The sequence below is a fragment of the Rutidosis leptorrhynchoides genome, chromosome 6, assembly GCF_046630445.1.
Source record: "Rutidosis leptorrhynchoides isolate AG116_Rl617_1_P2 chromosome 6, CSIRO_AGI_Rlap_v1, whole genome shotgun sequence".
In the NCBI taxonomy this organism is placed as follows: domain Eukaryota; kingdom Viridiplantae; phylum Streptophyta; class Magnoliopsida; order Asterales; family Asteraceae; genus Rutidosis; species Rutidosis leptorrhynchoides.
Window position 1 is genome coordinate 407635953 of NC_092338.1, and position 18696 is coordinate 407654648.

The window sequence follows — 18696 nt, forward strand, 5'->3', positions numbered from 1 at the left end:
TTGGTAATTTAATATTTTCTCATATTTAAGTTGCTTAGCAATATGTTGGATACTACGAATAAAGTTAATCAACTTGATTGATTAGAATGAGAATGGCATTAGAACCTGCACCATATTCAAGGCTTAATCAATGTGGAAGTCTTTGGCACCATTTATCATGTAAAACATAGTTATCAAATTATGAAGATGATGTCGCATAAAATCTATTTAGCAAATAAAGGCTATGACTACTCTTATAATGTTTGCTTGTGAGTAATGCCACGTAGATAAAAATACCTCTCAATTACTCAGTTATATCCAGAGATGGAGTTATAGAGGAATTGCTATGATTTTGAAAAATATCTGATAAACAATGAAACTTCTTTTATAATATAATATAATACATAATACATAATAATAAATAATAATAAAATATGAATATATTAGATTTAAAACAGATTTGACTGGGAGACAAATACCCAATTAACTTTGTTTATTAAGCATATAAAAAATCATATAAAACCAAGTTTGAGTTAAGTTGAACTTGGATCCAACACCAAATGAACACAAAAAAATCAATTAACAACCCAACACATCTATATGTGAATGGCCTTATCATAAGTAGCCATAGCAGCCTCCTTCACAGCCTCGCTCAACGTAGGATGAGCATGACACGTACGTGCAATATCCTCACTCGATGCACCATAAGTTAACGCTAACGCAGCCTCATGAATAAGTTCACCTGCATTTGAGCACATAATATGAACACCTATTACCTTATCGGTCTCCTTTTCGGCTATTATCTTCACCAATCCTTCAGCATCATCGATCGACTTGGCCCTACTGTTTCCCAACATCGGAAATTTACCAACACGGTACGCAATCCCAAGTTCCTTAACCTGTTCTTCTGTCTTTCCAACAGAAGCCACCTCAGGATGCGTGTAACAAACACCTGGCACCTTATCATAGTCCACGTGTCCTTCTTTGCCTGCAATAAACTCCACACACGCGATACCATCTTCTTCGGCTTTGTGAGCCAACATAGGCCCGGGGATGACATCACCAATCGCGAAAACACCTTTTACATTTGTGGTGAAACGTTTGTCTACAGGAATTCGTCCGATTTTGTCCATTTCAACACCGATGCTGTCTAAACCGAGCCCTGAAGTATAAGGGCTTCTACCAGCTGAAACAAGAACAACATCGGCTTCAAGTACAGTTTGATCACCACCAGCTGACGGTTCAACGGTCAATTTTACGATATCTGTAGAGGTGTCAACTGCAACCACTTTGGTTTTGAGCATGAACTTCATCTTTTGCTTCTCTAGTGACCGTTGAAATTGCTTGCGGACCTCACCGTCCATTGATGGGACAATGCCCGGTGCAAACTCGACCACAGTGACCTCTGAGCCAAGACGGGCCCACACTGAACCCATCTCCAAACCTATGTAACCAGCCCCGATGACAATCATTTTTTTAGGGACTTCTGTCAGAGCCAAAGCTCCTGTGGATGATACAATTCTCTTTTCATCAATTGTGATCCCGGGTAGTCCTTTGACATCAGAACCAGTAGCAATTATGATGTTTTTGCCTTTGACTACAGTGTTTCCGCCATCGATGGTGTCAACGGACACTTCAGATGGGGAGATGAACTTTCCGTGACCCTTAACGTAGGTCACTTTGTTTTTCTTGAAAAGGCCTTCGATACCTTTAGTGAGAGTTGAGACGGCTTTATCTTTTTGGCCCATCATGGCAGCAACATCAATATCGACATTATCAAACTTCACACCATGCTTAGCAAATCTAGTTTTGGCCTCATGGTACATATGAGATGAATGAAGAAGTGCCTGAAATAGTAAGACAAAAATGTAACTTTAAGCAAAAGTGCAAACAAGGCAGTAAATAGAGTGACTTTGAGAACATTTCAAAACAATTGGCATCGAGTCCCGTGGTGACATTTGTAATTGGGTGCGTGTGTTTGCCGTTCTAAGAAAACTAGGCATAGAGCCACGATCAGCGCAAGCTAGTAGCATATATTAAGGATGAAGGGTCAAAATGGGCCAGGTCAGTTACATTCAACCTGCAAACATTTTGTGTATGTTCTTCATAATGGTTATAGATATAGATAATTGACGCGTTTATTATGATTACAGAAACTATATTAATGCAATAATTCTTTAAATCTTTAAAATGAAACATTTTAAAAAAGTTGTACGGAGTATGAATCACAAAAGACTTTGGCCTACATTAGACAAAATGACAGGTTCCCCTTAAATATATTTGTTGACTTGGCCCGGTTGAAGTAAAACATGACCCAAATCAACTCATTCATGTGTAGAAAATGGTACGAAGTTGAATTTGATATACACAATTCTATACTTTTAATGTCATATTTAATTAGGAAAAAAAATACACTGAAATGCGTGTAAAATCATTTTCTTCTAGTTAAACAATGTTTTTATTAGAAAAAAAAAAAAAAAGTATAACTTTACATGAAACCATAAGTTAACTATGAAATACACAAAGTTATAGTGCTATGCTTCATCCTATACAGGATTTAATCCTTATCAACGAAACAACATCAATCAACCAAAATTGGTCACATTCTATGATAAATGATTCACCAATCATTCTACAAACCTAATCGTTTGGCTCACGGAATCCAATGGGATTCTGGCGGAATTGGAATTGAATTTAAACAAGCGTCGTGGATAAATTCAATTTCAATTCCACCGGAATCCTATTCGATTCCATGAACCAAACAGGACCTTAGAAGTTTTATCATTCTGTATACGAATACTAAAATCTGATTGCACACTGATCTGTATACTTCATTATATACATGCTTAGTTCAGCCCATCTATACGAAAAAATATACCTAAAAACCAATCAACTTAAAGCAATAGTGTCAATATATTACTGTATCAGCCATTGATTAATTAATTAATTAATACAATAAAAAAATGTAATAATTGTAATATACCTTGGAAGGAATACAGCCGACGTTAAGGCAAGTGCCACCTAGGGCACCACGTTTTTCAATACATGTAGTTTTGAGCCCTAATTGAGCAGCTTTAATCGCTGCCACGTAACCACCGGGACCGCCGCCGATAACGACGACGTCGTTTTCATCAGATCCTGTTGATGCGAATCCTCTAGAAAGAGTTGATGATAGAGAAAAGGAATACCTCAATACATCTGATGAGATTACACTTGTGTTTAATAGATTCGTGATCTTCTTTCTGGCCAAATTCGCCATCGCCATTGTTAAAAGGAAAAAGAGGGATTTTTAGAATGGAATTATGGAAGCCAGCCACTGATGTGTGTGATGGTAAACAAACAGCTTTTATCTCTGTATTTTGTTCTTACATGAATTATATAAATTTATAAACTATAAATAAATAAAGGATTTTGATATTTAAGGGGAAAAAACAATAATATAAATAAACGGATCCTAAATCAATACTATACAAAGAAACCGATACAATAAAACCGATACAATAGACAACATCACACACACACAATATGCGGAAAAACCTACAAACAAGCAAACAAAAGTAAATTTAAATACCAACATGTAAGTTAAAATAATTACAAAGGTAAGTTAAAACAAACATCCATGGTTACATTCAAAGGCAAGTACTGACAAGATGAAACTGTTTCGACGTAGACAGCAAAATGTCAAGAGAACGTCAACGTCTTCAGTATCTTCCGAGAATCAGAAACGTCGGGCGCCACAAAACTCCACTAGCCGCTTTACACGAGATCCCCAACCGCAAACCATTCAAAAACCTGGTTTATAAACCAGATCTCCAACAAGGAGATCGTCATCTAGTTCAACCCGAGAGACGAAACCGAAGAAGAAGGAGACTGACAATGAAATTACGGTTGGGTGCCCAAAGACCAACAACCAAAACCATAGCAAAAGTTACACCACCACCGCCGTGAATCCAACACAACTAAGGATGACAATGGATGTCTGATACATCAGATATCCATCCGATTCAATTAAATAGATATGGATGATCTAAATGAATGATAAGTGAATATAGATATGGATATGAATGATGTGAAAAATTAGTGTAACATATATGGATGAAAATTTATCATCCACGAATGTATTCATTTATCACCCGAAATACAGATATACATATAAATATATACATGTGTACTCAAATAGAAGCATATACATTCGTATATCGTTATACATGTACATTATAAAGTATTAAAATATTATCGAAAATATGGATTGTAAAGATATAACTATGTTTATAGTATTAAGTTTATATATCTTATGTATATTACATATCTTAATTAAAAATAATTTGATAAATGCATTTCAAAATAAGAATTTTTTTAAAAAAAGCTTAACATCCAACGGATATCCATTAACCCGCTTGATTTAATGGATATGAATATGGATGGATGAAATACATTCAAATGGGTATGGATATGGATACGAGGTCACCCGATTCATATCTGATCCATTGTCATCCCTAAACACAACCAACGACACCACCTTTCTCACACGGAACAGAGGGCGGCCACCACCAACAGGGCGTGGTACCCACCATGACCCCGGCGAGCGGAAGCCGGAAAACCACTACCAAACAGGCTCCAATGAGACATTTAGTCGGACGGAGCACACAAACCCATGAGAAGGAAAGAAATCAACCGACATAAACCCAACTCATCATGAGAATGGTGGCGGAGAGAATTTTAAGTCATTGAAAAAGTGAAAAAAGATCACCGAAAAAGGGAAAAAGAAAGCACAGGATAAGAAAAATGAAAAAGCCTTGACAAGCCGAAAAGTGAAAAAAGACCATCGGAAAAGGGAAAAAGAAAGCACACGAGAAGAAAAATATACGGAGGAAAAAAGGAAAAAGAGTCCAAAACAGAACATTCCATAAGGTGATGGAGGCCGATAATCACGTTGTAGTTCGGTAGGGTTGCAAACGAGAAAAAGATGAAGAGAGAAGTAGAAGGGAGAGAACTTTATTTTTTAATGTTTTTTTTTTTTTTTTTTTTTTTTTTTTTTTTTTTTACTTTTTGCTTTGTTTACAATTACTATTTAACTATTTCTAACCAAACTAATTATGAGTTAACATACAAAATTCTTTAGATTCTAGTTCATTAAAACAAAGTGCATGTTTTAGACGGGATAACTAATTGAAAATGCATTGAACTTTCACCAAATTTCTATTGTATGCATTAAACTTTTAAAACTTCTATTGTATGCATTCAATTTTTAAATATGTACTATTGTATGCAAGCCATGACTTATACATCATGTAACAGTCTGTAAAGATAGGCTAATCTGTACAAATTGGCTAAATGAATGTTCTTGATTATTTTGTCACTGAAACTTTGGAGTGTTTTAAGTCATCTCCAATTGGTCGTTCGTCAAAGTCTATTTTCAATATTAAATGATAAATGTTCTATAACTGATGCGCATGCTGAAACTGATTTGGTAAACTGTAACTAGACCCTTTCTGAAATCCGACTTGTAGACATCGTATGAGGCTCGGGTTAGACTTTTTGGAATCAATTTTGTGTCTAGTTGTGATCTGGAGTTTGCCATGTTTTCATGAATTATGTGCTAAGAGTTATACTCGTTGCTTTCTAGGATGCGCGTATTTTAAGGACATGCGATAAATTGCGAATGTGCAAATTGTTGAACTATGAGCTGTAACGTGTTACTTAACTTAGGAATGACATGTTGACCATGATTGCATGACCTACTAAGATGTTTGACTTTAGTTGACCACTTTGACCGAGTTGACTTTTGGTTTGACTTTGGTTGACTTGCTTGGACCAGTTGACTTTTACTTGTTTATTGAGTCAGTCTGAGCACTAGGACTATGCGTACACTATGGGTTGACATAGTGTGACCTATGTGTATACTTAAGATGACCTATTTGACTAGGTTGCGTTGTTCGGTCGTGATTGTTCGACTACTGTACGGTTTTACTAAGACATTTCAGTGCTTTTGCTAAGGTGAGTCTACAGTCCCTACTACATTTTACAGGGATGAGATAACATGCTTTTTACAAATGTTTTATATATTAGAAACAAGTAACTCAAACGATATACATATGAGTTCAGATCAAAAATCCCTTAGCTTGATTATATTAATTACTTTTAGTAAGCTCGACTTATAGGGACGGTACTGTAACGACCCGACAAAATCGTCATTGACGGCGCCGTTAACTTAGATCCCGTTATGTGGTCATAGTCCCTAAATGAGACGCGTTTGACCAAAATTATGTCGCATTCATTTGAAATGTACAAAACTTACAAGGTTTAGTTTACCAAACGGATCGACAACAAGTTTAAGTTTACAAAAGTTATGAAGTGTAAATGAAACAACTTGCGACATAATTAGTTTAAAATCACGGTTTGCTATAAATAGCGAAAGTATGTATGCTTTAAGTTGAATCCAAAAGCGCTATCCCTAGCGTATGCATGTATGCTTGACCCCAAGCAAGTATGAGTGTACGCGGAAGCATGTATCAAATAGCCATGTATGAACCTGAGAAACATATAGAAAACTGTCAACGAAAAACGTTGGTGAAATCATAGGTGTAGTAATAAATGTTGTTTTTGAACCACAAGATTTTGTATTTCCATAACGTTGATTATCTAAATCGTTTGCATTCCAAAAGTTTGTTCGCGAGCACCCAATTATCAAGACTTAACGTTTCCTTCCATAGAACCCCATCACAATAGTGTTAGAACATACACTGTTTCTCGAAAATATATTTCATCCGTAGACGGTAGCGAACAGTCCGAAATGAGGGTTTGTCAAACCCGTATGGCCACACAATATAAGTTCTCGCTTACACCCTGCAAGTGTAACTAATGATAATCGAATTGAGGATTTTTGTTCTAACTCGCTGTGGAATGTTTGTTTCATCGTACTTGTGTTCAAAGTATAAAAGTATGTAGTATAAAACTGTATATGTTTCTCATCCCATGATTTAAAAGTATAAAAGTTGTTGAAAGATGGGACTATGATCTCACCTCGAGTGCACGAGTATAAATGTACTTCACAAAGTAAACGTGTGCATGAAAGTTGCTTAGCCTTGACCTAAACAAGTAAGTTGTATCAATTAATCGGTTACGTCACAAGGTCGGGCAAAATGTGCTCAATTAGTCCTATGGCTCGTTACGACTCGATTAAATATAGCATGTGAATCACGTTGTTAAGTTTCATGCAAGAATCAAGTATAAAATAAGATTTGAACGATTGCATAAGTGTTTGGTTAAGTTTGACTAAAAGTCAAACTCGGTCAAGTCAAAGTCAACGAAAAAGTCAACACGTTCGGGTCGGGTCCCGAACTATTTTTCTGAGGTTTTTAATCATATATAAGCATGTTAGAACAAGTTACATGTGAATCGGAGGTGCGTAGCATAGCAAACATTTTTCGTAAAAGTGTAAGTTTGATCAGAATCCAAACACGGCCATTGCCGCGCCTCGACAGAGGATGGCCGCGCCGCGACATTAGGCGTGGCCTGGTACCTGGCCTGTTTCAAAAGTTCAAGTCTCAACCAAACTTCAATTTAGCACAAAACACAAACCGTAAGCACTTAGAACACGTATCTTATATCGTTGGAAAGGTATTTTGACGAGGAACACAACTAACCACTTTTCATCAAGCAAAAACATCAATTGAAATAACCGAAATCTCGTCAAGTGATCATTAAAGGTTTATTTTCAAAGTTTCAAGTTCACAAATTGCATTTTAAGATTCGGGAATCCAATTCACACATATGATATGCCATTTTGAAGGTAATGAAACATACATTACAACTATACATTTACAATTTACATTTTATGGCATTAAAACATCAAAAAGTTCGTTTTAAGTATATCAAACCCTAACCAAAATCCACAAAAATCAATAATCATGTACTTGAAGTTTTCTTAATCAATCTACGCATCAAAACGAAGCTAGTGATACTAGTAGCACAATTAAAACATGAACTTTAACAATTTAACAATATTTAATCACCCAAAACACAAGATTAAGTACACCCATTTCAAATGTTCAAACTAGTTACTCAAATCAACAAATCGAGCAAATAAATCATATATTCATGCTAGACACGAGCCATAGACACTAACTAACACAATTTCAAGTCAAAAACACGAGTTTAGAGAAATCTAGAGTTTTAGAAATGTTACCCAAACGAGATGAAGTTGGTATCAAATTGTAGAGGATGAAGAGAGGATTCCAAATATGTAATTTGTTTTGTTGTAAGCTTCCTAGATCGAATTTAGATGATGATTTAGTGAATTGGGTGTTTGAGTTCAAAGATGGAAGAGAGAAAAGAGAGAAAGAGATAGGAGGATGAATGAGTGGTGGTAGTGGTGGGTTGACTAGTTGACCTAGTCAACTATTTTGCCCACTTGACGCCAACAGTCCCCCGAGTTTAAAAGCGGGAGCGGGAATTAACCAAACGAATATTTTAAAAACGCTAAAGTAACCGGGAGATGTTATAACTATATAACGGAAATATTATGAACGTTAGTCAACGAAAGGTACGAATTTAGATAACGGAAGATATTATCTAAAAAAAAAGACGGTGTTAAAATAAATTTAACGGAAAAATGCGGGATGTTACATTACCTACACCTTAAAAGAAATTTCGTCCAGAAATTTAGTTGGAAGTAGTCGTCGTTGTTTCTTCCTCGAGATCTTGTGTAGTCAATTCTACGGATAAGTGGAGGTACTTCCTTGGGCATTTCAACAAACTTCGAAAATCGGGGTTTTACTTTGTTTCAAAATTTGGTTTCACGATTCATAGTTTCAACCGATCTTCCTAGGAAGTGAAGTTTATCATCGATAGTAAGTTCATCGAAAAGGATAACAAGTTATTGTTCGCAAGACACGTCTTTAAGTTTGATACATAGAATGTAGGATGAACGGAGACTCAAATGAGTCTGAAAATCTAAACGGTAAGCAACGGGTTCAAAACGCCCCCGGATTTTAAAAGGTTTTGTGTATCGCAGCTTTAGCTTTCTACGTTTCCTAAAACGGATTGCACCTTCTCAAGGTGCGACTTTTAACGTTACGCGGTTACCCACTTGGAATTCGAAAGGTTTACGTCTAACACCGGCGTAGCTCTTTTGGCGACTACGGGTCGTCTTGGGCCTCTCTTGAATTTGAATAGTTTTTCGGTTGTTTCATGAATGAGTTCGGGTCCGGTGGTTCGCTTGTCACCTACTTCGGTTCAACAATTTAAGAAATCAACAATTGCGGTTATACGGGTCCTCGAAAAGTGTGGCGTTAATACTCGAATGAAAATTATGTAGTAAGAGAATTTGACTAAAGACAAGTACTTCTCCTCAAGTAAATTTGAAGTCGATAACACAAATTCGTATTATGGTTTCCAAGGTTTGAATCGTATGTTTGCTCGGTCCGTCGGTGTCATAACCCGTCCTTAACCATAAGAACGCGTTAGATAACGTATGATTTCATTGCGAGGTATTGACCTCTATATGAGACATTTTTGAAAGAAAACTGCATATATTATACATTACAAACCATAACCATTATTTTTGTTACAAGTTTAAGACAATAAAAAGAAGATTAACGTTTAGCGATAATCTTCGACTTACAAACTTTACAAATGATGACAACAACACGGTTTCTAGCATATTTTACAGTACAACATCTTGGATATGCAGTTTTATTTTTGACACAAACATGCGTACGCAAGATCCTGGTTAGATCCAACATGATGCAGCGGAAGCTTTAGAAATCACCTGAGAATAGACATGTTTAAAAAGGTCAACATAAAGTTGGTGAGATATAGGTTTAATGCCGGCTGCAATATATATATAGACCACAAGATTTCGTATATAATCAGTTTAATAAAAGTATTCTAAGTGGTTGAGCACTCGGTAACCATACTTAACATTTTCACGTCGCATATTCCCTTTAATATGAAATCTTACTACACCGTACCAAGTGTAGTCACAAAAACGAAGTACTGTGCAACCGTTGAATACTGGTCGTCCAGTCCGGTTGGGGTTGTCAGGCCCGATAGATCTATCAACAGGATTCGCGTTTACAATACCGCTGTAAATATTAGTTACCAAGCTACAGGGAAGTATGCCAGTGGTACAACTCAACGTAGAATATATTTTTCAGTTACTTGTGTCCATATCGTAAAACATAAAATACATGTATTCTCATCCCGAAATATTTAGAGTTTAAAAGTGGGACTATATACTCACTTTTGTCTTGATGATATAAATAATTTGACTCGGTCTTCCGGTTGATATCACGAACCTATCCATATATAATATATCAATATGTTTTCATTTTAAACAAACGTTATATATATATACTTGTTATACTTTTAATACTTTGAATATTTCCTTAGTCCGAAAGTTAGCAGTCCGAGGTTAGCAATTCAATTTTTAATGGTTCATTTTTAGATGTTTAATATACCCGCAATGAATAAATACAACCCCCAACGAAATAAATAAAACTCCCGTAAAACCCCATCATAAATGTATTGGTCGAGATTAATCTTGACCCATGGTACCGGTGTTGTCAAATGACGTGTTGCGTACAATCATGGGATCTTATGATTAATCTTCTCGTGTTGTTTACGGGTGATCCTGAACCATATAAAATTGAATTATAAGTACATATATATAAAATATCATGTTATCTTAGAAGTATGTGATTTTATGTAAATTTTTCCAATGAATCCCGAAGTCATTTAAGCCTTGGATAACCAATTTTGTTTCGGTCATAGTTTCTTCGTTACAAGTCCGTTTTCGTTGATTCAACTTGCCATCTCCTTGGATCGAGTCCCTCTTTAAGACTATGAACTGTAAATACCTTAGTTTGTATTCAAAATCACACGGCATAGGTCAAACTTTAGTGAAACTTATGAAGTTAATCATTTTCGTTACAACAAAATCATTAAATGACCATTTTTCTAAAAATACTTATACTTTGAAAAACCAAGTTTTACCTTGTTAAATTAGCATATACATAAGTTATATTACAGGTCTTGAAGTATTTTAAAAGTTAAGTTAGAAGGATCTATTTAGTTTGCAAACAAGTTTGAAAACATTCAAACTATGTTCTTGTTGTTAAACTTGTATACCACAAAATATGATAGCTATATATATATGAATCGAATAAGGTTATGAACATAATTACTACCTCAAGTTCCTTGGACAAGATTGCTGTAAAAGAGGAGTAAGAAGCTAGAATCAAAAGGGTGATAGAAGTGGATGAAAGATTGGAAGTAAGTTGGTGTTCTTGGAGGGTTTTCTTGAAGTGTTTTTGTATGGTTTTCTTATGGTGTTTAACTAAGGTTTTTATGGCTAGATCTTTAAGGTTTCTTGCTGGATTGTTATGGAGTTTAAAGAGTAAGAACAAGTGTGTGTTTAGCTTAAGAAATTTGAAGTAGAAGTGAATCAAAATGAGGATACATGTTGCTCTTTAAAAACGTGATTATGGGGGTATTATGGACAAAATTTGTAGTTTGTAATCTTGTGTATTTGTCAAACAATCATACAAAAGTAGTTACCTAGCTCTAAGGGCATGAATAATGGCTGGTTAGGTGGTGATTTTGATGTGTATTTACTATTAGTAAATACGTATAGGAGCTAGGTATGATACGAGTACAAATACTCTAGGTATACGTATAGAAATTTTGTGAAAAATGAAATGAGGATTCAAATATAGCTATCTTTTGTGAATACACTTATATGGTTTTATGTATTTAAGTTCTTTAAAAGTAATTAAATACATTACTTATACAATATATGTATAACATTATAAGTCTTAAGTATATATGTCAAATAACGTTACGTATTGTTATCGTTTTGAAAACTTAAGTTAGTAGTTTCAAAATACACATATAACTTGTTGTTATTAATACAAAATGAGATATTAAAACATTCATTAATCATGTTAAATGTGTATATATACATATATATACACAAACGTATAATTATCATATATTGTATAGTTCGTGATATCATCGGTCAAACTAGACGGTCAAACGTTGTGTAAAACTCTTTTCGGAAATATAAGTCTCAACAATTTGGATTACTTATCATGTTGGTAAGGTTTAATTTATGTAAATATCAATCTTATAAGTATAGAATGATCGAAAAAAGTGCGGGTCGTTACATTACCTCCCCGTTAAATAAATTTCGTCCCGAAATTTTAAAATTGTACCTATTTTGCGTTATCGAGAAACAAGTGCGGATACTTTCGTTTCATCTGATCCTCGCGTTCCCAAGTAAACTCGGGACCTCTTCTAGCATTCCAACGAACCTTAACAATCGGTATATTACTCTGTTTGAGCTGTTTAACTTCACGGTCCATGATTTCGATTGGTTCTTCGACGAATTGTAGTTTCTCGTCGACATGGATTTCTTCAAGAGGAATGGTGAGGTCTTCCTTTGCAAGACACTTCTTAAGGTTTGAGACGTGAAAGGTATTATGTACTCCGGCGAGTTGTTGTGGTAACTCGAGTCGATAAGCTACCGGTCCAATGCGTTCGATGATCTTAAACGGGCCTACGTATCTTGGGTTCAGTTTACCCCTTTTGCCGAAACGTATTACACCTTTCCAAGGTGACACCTTTAGCATAACCATGTCCCCGACCTGAAACTCTAATGGTTTCCTTCGAACATCGGCGTAGCTCTTTTGGCGACTACGGGCTGTTTTCAATCTCTCCTTGATTTGCACTATCTTCTCAGTCGTTTCATGTATGATCTCGGGACCAGTTAATTGTCGATCTCCTACTTCATTCCAACAGATAGGAGATCTACACTTCCTTCCGTACAATGCTTCGAATGGCGCAGCTCCAATGCTCGCATGATAACTATTATTATACGAGAATTCTGCTAACGGTAGATATTTATCCCATCCGTTTCCAAAATCGATCACACATGCCCTGAGCATGTCTTCGAGAGTCTGAATCGTTCTTTCACTCTGTCCATCGGTTTGTGGATGATATGCGGTACTCATATCCAACCGAGTTCCTAGTGCCTCCTGTAGTGATTGCCAAAACTTTGAGGTAAATCTACTATCACGATCGGATATAATGGAAATAGGTATTCCATGCCTTGAAACAACTTCCTTTATATACAATCGTAATAGTTTCTCCATTCTATCTGTTTCCTTTATAGGCAAGAAATGTGCAGATTTGGTAAGACGATCAACAATTACCCAAATGGTGTCGTATCCCCAGGCAGTCTTTGGTAACTTCGTGATGAAATCCATGGTAATACCATCCCATTTCCATTCTGGGATTTCTGGTTGTTGAAGTAACCCTGACGGCTTCTGGTGTTCTGCTTTAACTTTGGAACAAGTCAAACACTCCCCAACATATGTTGCAACGTCGGTCTTTAAGTTAGGCCACCAATAATGCGTCTTAAGATCTTGGTACATCTTTCCAACTCCAGGATGTATCGAATATCTTGTCTTATGTGCCTCGTTCAATATCAACTTCCTTAATCCACCCAACTTCGGTACCCAAATACGATTTGCAAAATATCGAATTCCATCTTCCCGCATAACGAGTTGCTTCTCATACTTCTTCATTATTTCATTTCCTATATTTTCTTTAGTAAGTGCTTCTCGTTGAACTTCTTTGATTTGTGAGTTGAGATTCATGCGAATTTTTATGTTCATCGCTCGTACTCGAATTGGTTCTCGTTCTTTTCTGCTTAAAGCATCAGCCACCACGTTTGCCTTCCCGGGATGATAACGAATTTCACAATCATAGTCGTTTATTAACTCGACCCACCTACGTTGCCTCATGTTCAATTGTTTCTGATCAAAAATATGTTGAAGGCTTTTATGATCAGTAAACACAGTGAATTTAACCCCATACAAGTAGTGTCTCCACATCTTCAATGCAAACACGACTGCTCCCAATTCTAGATCATGCGTCGTATAATTTCGCTCGTGAATCTTCAATTGTCGGGATGCGAATGCAATAACTTTCTTCCGTTGCATAAGAACACAACCAAAACCTTGTCGCGAAGCGTCACAATATATTTCAAAATCATCGTTCCCTTCTGGTAACGATAAAATAGGCGCCGTAGTTAACTTCTTCTTCAGTAATTGAAATGCGTTCTCCTGCTCCGAGGTCCATTCATATTTCTTCCCTTTTTGCGTTAACGCTGTCAACGGTTTAGCTATTCGGGAAAAATCTTGAATAAACCTTCTATAATAACCGGCTAAACCCAAAAATTGGCGTATCTGCGTTGGTGTCTTAGGAGTCTCCCATTTTTCAATAGCTTCAGTTTTTGCTGGATCAACCTGAATTCCTTCGCTATTAACAACGTGACCAAGAAATTGCACTTCTTTCAACCAGAAAGCACACTTAGAAAATTTAGCATAAAGTTGTTCTTTTCTCAACAACTCCAGTATCAACCTTAAATGCTCTTCATGCTCTTGCTCACTCTTGGAATAGATAAGAATATCATCAATGAAAACGATAACAAACTTATCTAAATACGGACTACAAACTCGATTCATGAGGTCCATGAATACAGCTGGCGCATTCGTCAGTCCAAACGGCATAACCAAAAATTCGTAATGACCATAACGTGTCCGAAAAGCAGTTTTCGGAATGTCCTCTTCTTTGACGCGTAGTTGATGATAGCCCGATCTTAAGTCGATTTTTGAATAAACACATGATCCTTGCAATTGATCAAATAAGTCATCAATTCTCGGTAGTGGATACCGATTCTTGATAGTTAACTTATTTAATTCACGATAGTCTATACACATCCTAAAAGATCCATCTTTCTTTTTAACAAACAAAATTGGAGCTCCCCACGGTGAAGTACTCGGTCGTATGAATCCACGGTCCAGTAATTCTTTTAACTGACTTTGAAGTTCTTTTAACTCGGACGGTGCAAGTCTATATGGAGCACGGGCCACTGGTGCAGCTCCTGGTACTAAATCTATTTGAAATTCCACCGATCTAAATGGAGGTAATCCCGGCAATTCTTCCGGAAAAACTTCGGGAAAATCTCTTGCCACAGGCACGTCATTGATGCACTTCTCTTCCTTTTCGACTTTATTAACATGTGCTAAAATAGCGTAACATCCCTTTTCTAAACACTTCTTGGCTTTCAAACAGCTAATGAGTTTTAGCTTTGAATTACCCTTCTCTCCATAAATCATCACCGGTATTTTATCCTTACCAGGAATACGAATTGCCTTCTTAGCACAAACAACTTCCGCTCCTATTTTGGACATCCAGTCCATGCCGACTATTACATCAAAACCTCCCAATTCTACGGGTATTAAGTCGATTTTAAACGTTTCTCCGGCTAGATTTATTTCACAATCACGACAAATTTTATCGGCTTTAATTAGCTTACCATTAGCTAACTCAATCAAGTACTTAGCATCTAGAGGTAATGATGAACAATTCAATTTAGTGTAAAAATTTATACACACGTAACTTCTATCGGCGCCAGTATCAAATAAAATAGATGCTGATAAGTTATTAATGGTAAACATACCCGTAACAAGCTCCGGGTCTTCTCGTGCCTCTCTAGCATTAATAACAAACGCTCTTCCACGTGCAGGTCCGCCATTCTTTTCTGGATTCGGGCACTGACTCTTATAGTGACCTTGTTTTCCACACCCAAAACAAGTAATGTTAGCCAAAGCAGTTCTATTTGCGTTGGTGGCAGGAGTCTTGTTACCATTTGCATTTGTAACGAGAGCCTTACAATCTTCAGCAAGATGTCCCTGTCTATTGCATTTGGTGCACAACACACTGCAGTAACCAAAATGATGTTTGTGACAACGGTTGCATAAAGGACTTTGTCCTTTGTAACCAAAGCCTGAACCGCTACCCGCACCTTTCGTGGTTTCTTGTTTCTTATAAGGTTGTTGTTGGTTACCTCGATCATAACCTCCATTCCACTTTTTCTTGTTCCCCAATACCTTCACCTCAGTATTGAATGCTTTCTTGTCCAAAATGACCTGATCCATTAGCTCGTTCGCCATGGTTATAGCTTCATGAATTGTCTTAGGTTTCGACGCCGTAACGTTTGCCTTGACCTTTTTGGGCAAACCACCTTTGTACATTTCAATCTTCCGTGCTTCGGTTGGAACCAATTCAGGACATAGTAAAACTAATTCCATGAATCGCTGGTTGTAGTTGGTGATTTCAGTACCAACCACCTTCAAACTTCGTAACTCATCTTCTAACTTAATAACCTCATTCCTTGGACAATACTCGGTGATTATCATTGCTTTGAATTCTTCCCATGGAGTATCATAAGCTACATCTCCTCCTACCGCCTTCACATAATTCTTCCACCATGTGAGTGCACTATCTTGTAAAGTGCACGATGCATACTTGGTCATGTCTTTTTCATCACAACCGCTGATTTTGAACACCGTCTCCATCTTTTCTATCCATCGGGTTAAACCGATAGGTCCTTCCGTTCCACTGAATGATGAAGGTTTGCAAGCTTGAAACGTCTTGTAGGAGCATCCTACACGAGGATTTGGATTAACTGCAGTAGCTCTTGCAGCTTCGACCCATAGCATTCTATCGTTGACTCGCTGGTTGATGAAGTTCTCGACTTCTTGTTCCGTCATTCGGTTCAATCGCGCCATTACCTAATGAAAGAAAATAATTATTCACATGGATTATTATAGATGTAGTATGTATTTATAGTACATTTATAGCTTGTTAATAATATGAACCAGGTATTATTATAAAAGCCTTTTCTTCTTATTAGCGTTTTATAATTATATCTTGGGTAGTACCTACCCGTTAATGTTCATACTTAATAGCTTAGTACAGAATCAATTACTACAATCTAAATAATACTTAACCATGGAAAATTATTGCATTTCATACTTCGCTATTTTACATATGCTTATCTTACATCAAACTTTAAGCAAACCACACTAATAATATTATACAAAACATTATATGATTCCATGGCTTAATACGGCAGTGCATCGTTCGGTCTATTTTCTAGGGCGTTCAGTTCCAATGAATGGCCTAACGCTTATCCTAGCTGTCTGCCTACGTTTTGGCTGAGGAGCCGAAGAACTAGATGCGGGGATAGCACTAATAGGAATAGCGGGAATAGGGGTGGTAGTGTTGAGTGGAATTGGTGCTACGTCATTCTCACTAAGTTCGGGATTTGAATTTTCTAATTCATTCGCTTTTCGTTTCTTTCCTTGATCGAATTTTTCTTTCGTAATTTCTAGTATTTCTTCCTCGGGTTCACTTTCTTCTTCGGGTTCACTTTCCTCTTCGGGTTCACTTTCCTCCTCGGGTTCACTTTCCGATATTTCTATAGTTGGTTCATCTGGAAATTGTGAGTCTTCCCCAAAAATACCATTTTCGTCATCGGATATGTTAATGACTGAAACACAATCTGAAGATTCTGATTCGGAGTCGCTGAATGTGATAATAAGTTTCGAGCCCGACATCTATCACACAACAACTAACCCATTAGTACTTACATAATATTTACATATGAATTTTTAACCAACAGTGATAAGCAATGGTTTTTTTTTTAAAATCAAACCCGGTCAAAGTCCAGACTTACTAATGTATCCTAACGACTTATCGGTTTAGACACACTAATGCAAACCTGGTTCGCTAAGACCACCGCTCTGATACCACATGTCATAACCCGTCCTTAACCATAAGAACGCGTTAGATAACGTATGATTTCATTGCGAGGTATTGACCTCTATATGAGACATTTTTGAAAGAAAACTGCATATATTATACATTACAAACCATAACCATTATTTTTGTTACAAGTTTAAGACAATAAAAAGAAGATTAACGTTTAGCGATAATCTTCGACTTACAAACTTTACAAATGATGACAACAACACGGTTTCTAGCATATTTTACAGTACAACATCTTGGATATGCAGTTTTATTTTTGACACAAACATGCGTACGCAAGATCCTGGTTAGATCCAACATGATGCAGCGGAAGCTTTAGAAATCACCTGAGAATAGACATGTTTAAAAAGGTCAACATAAAGTTGGTGAGATATAGGTTTAATGCCGGCTGCAATATATATATAGACCACAAGATTTCGTATATAATCAGTTTAATAAAAGTATTCTAAGTGGTTGAGCACTCGGTAACCATACTTAACATTTTCACGTCGCATATTCCCTTTAATATGAAATCTTACTACACCGTACCAAGTGTAGTCACAAAAACGAAGTACTGTGCAACCGTTGAATACTGGTCGTCCAGTCCGGTTGGGGTTGTCAGGCCCGATAGATCTATCAACAGGATTCGCGTTTACAATACCGCTGTAAATATTAGTTACCAAGCTACAGGGAAGTATGCCAGTGGTACAACTCAACGTAGAATATATTTTTCAGTTACTTGTGTCCATATCGTAAAACATAAAATACATGTATTCTCATCCCGAAATATTTAGAGTTTAAAAGTGGGACTATATACTCACTTTTGTCTTGATGATATAAATAATTTGACTCGGTCTTCCGGTTGATATCACGAACCTATCCATATATAATATATCAATATGTTTTCATTTTAAACAAACGTTATATATATATACTTGTTATACTTTTAATACTTTGAATATTTCCTTAGTCCGAAAGTTAGCAGTCCGAGGTTAGCAATTCAATTTTTAATGGTTCATTTTTAGATGTTTAATATACCCGCAATGAATAAAT

The 18696-nt window shown here is 36.4% G+C and overlaps 1 protein-coding gene across 1 annotated transcript; it reads right to left on the reverse strand.

Moving 5' to 3' along the window:
• Window positions 1-406: 406 nt before the first annotated feature.
• LOC139851487 (dihydrolipoyl dehydrogenase, mitochondrial-like) lies at window positions 407-3350 on the reverse strand. The gene is made up of 2 exons (XM_071840553.1): window positions 2963-3350; window positions 407-1826 (listed from the first exon to the last, which is right to left on the reverse strand). Exons 1-2 carry the CDS (start codon window positions 3242-3244, stop codon window positions 576-578), a joined length of 1533 nt encoding a protein of 510 aa, XP_071696654.1. The 5' UTR covers window positions 3245-3350; the 3' UTR covers window positions 407-575.
• Window positions 3351-18696: the final 15346 nt, after the last annotated feature.

What these genes read in the sequence shown, in the direction of transcription:
- LOC139851487 (XM_071840553.1), bottom strand. Translation starts at nt 3,244, where the DNA reads ATGGCGATGGCGAATTTGGCCAGAAAGAAGATCACGAATCTATTAAAC. An exon ending in TCGGCTGTATTCCTTCCAAG is followed by an intron (nt 1,827 to 2,962) that starts GTATATTACAAT and finishes TTACTATTTCAG; the next exon opens with GCACTTCTTCATTCATCTCA.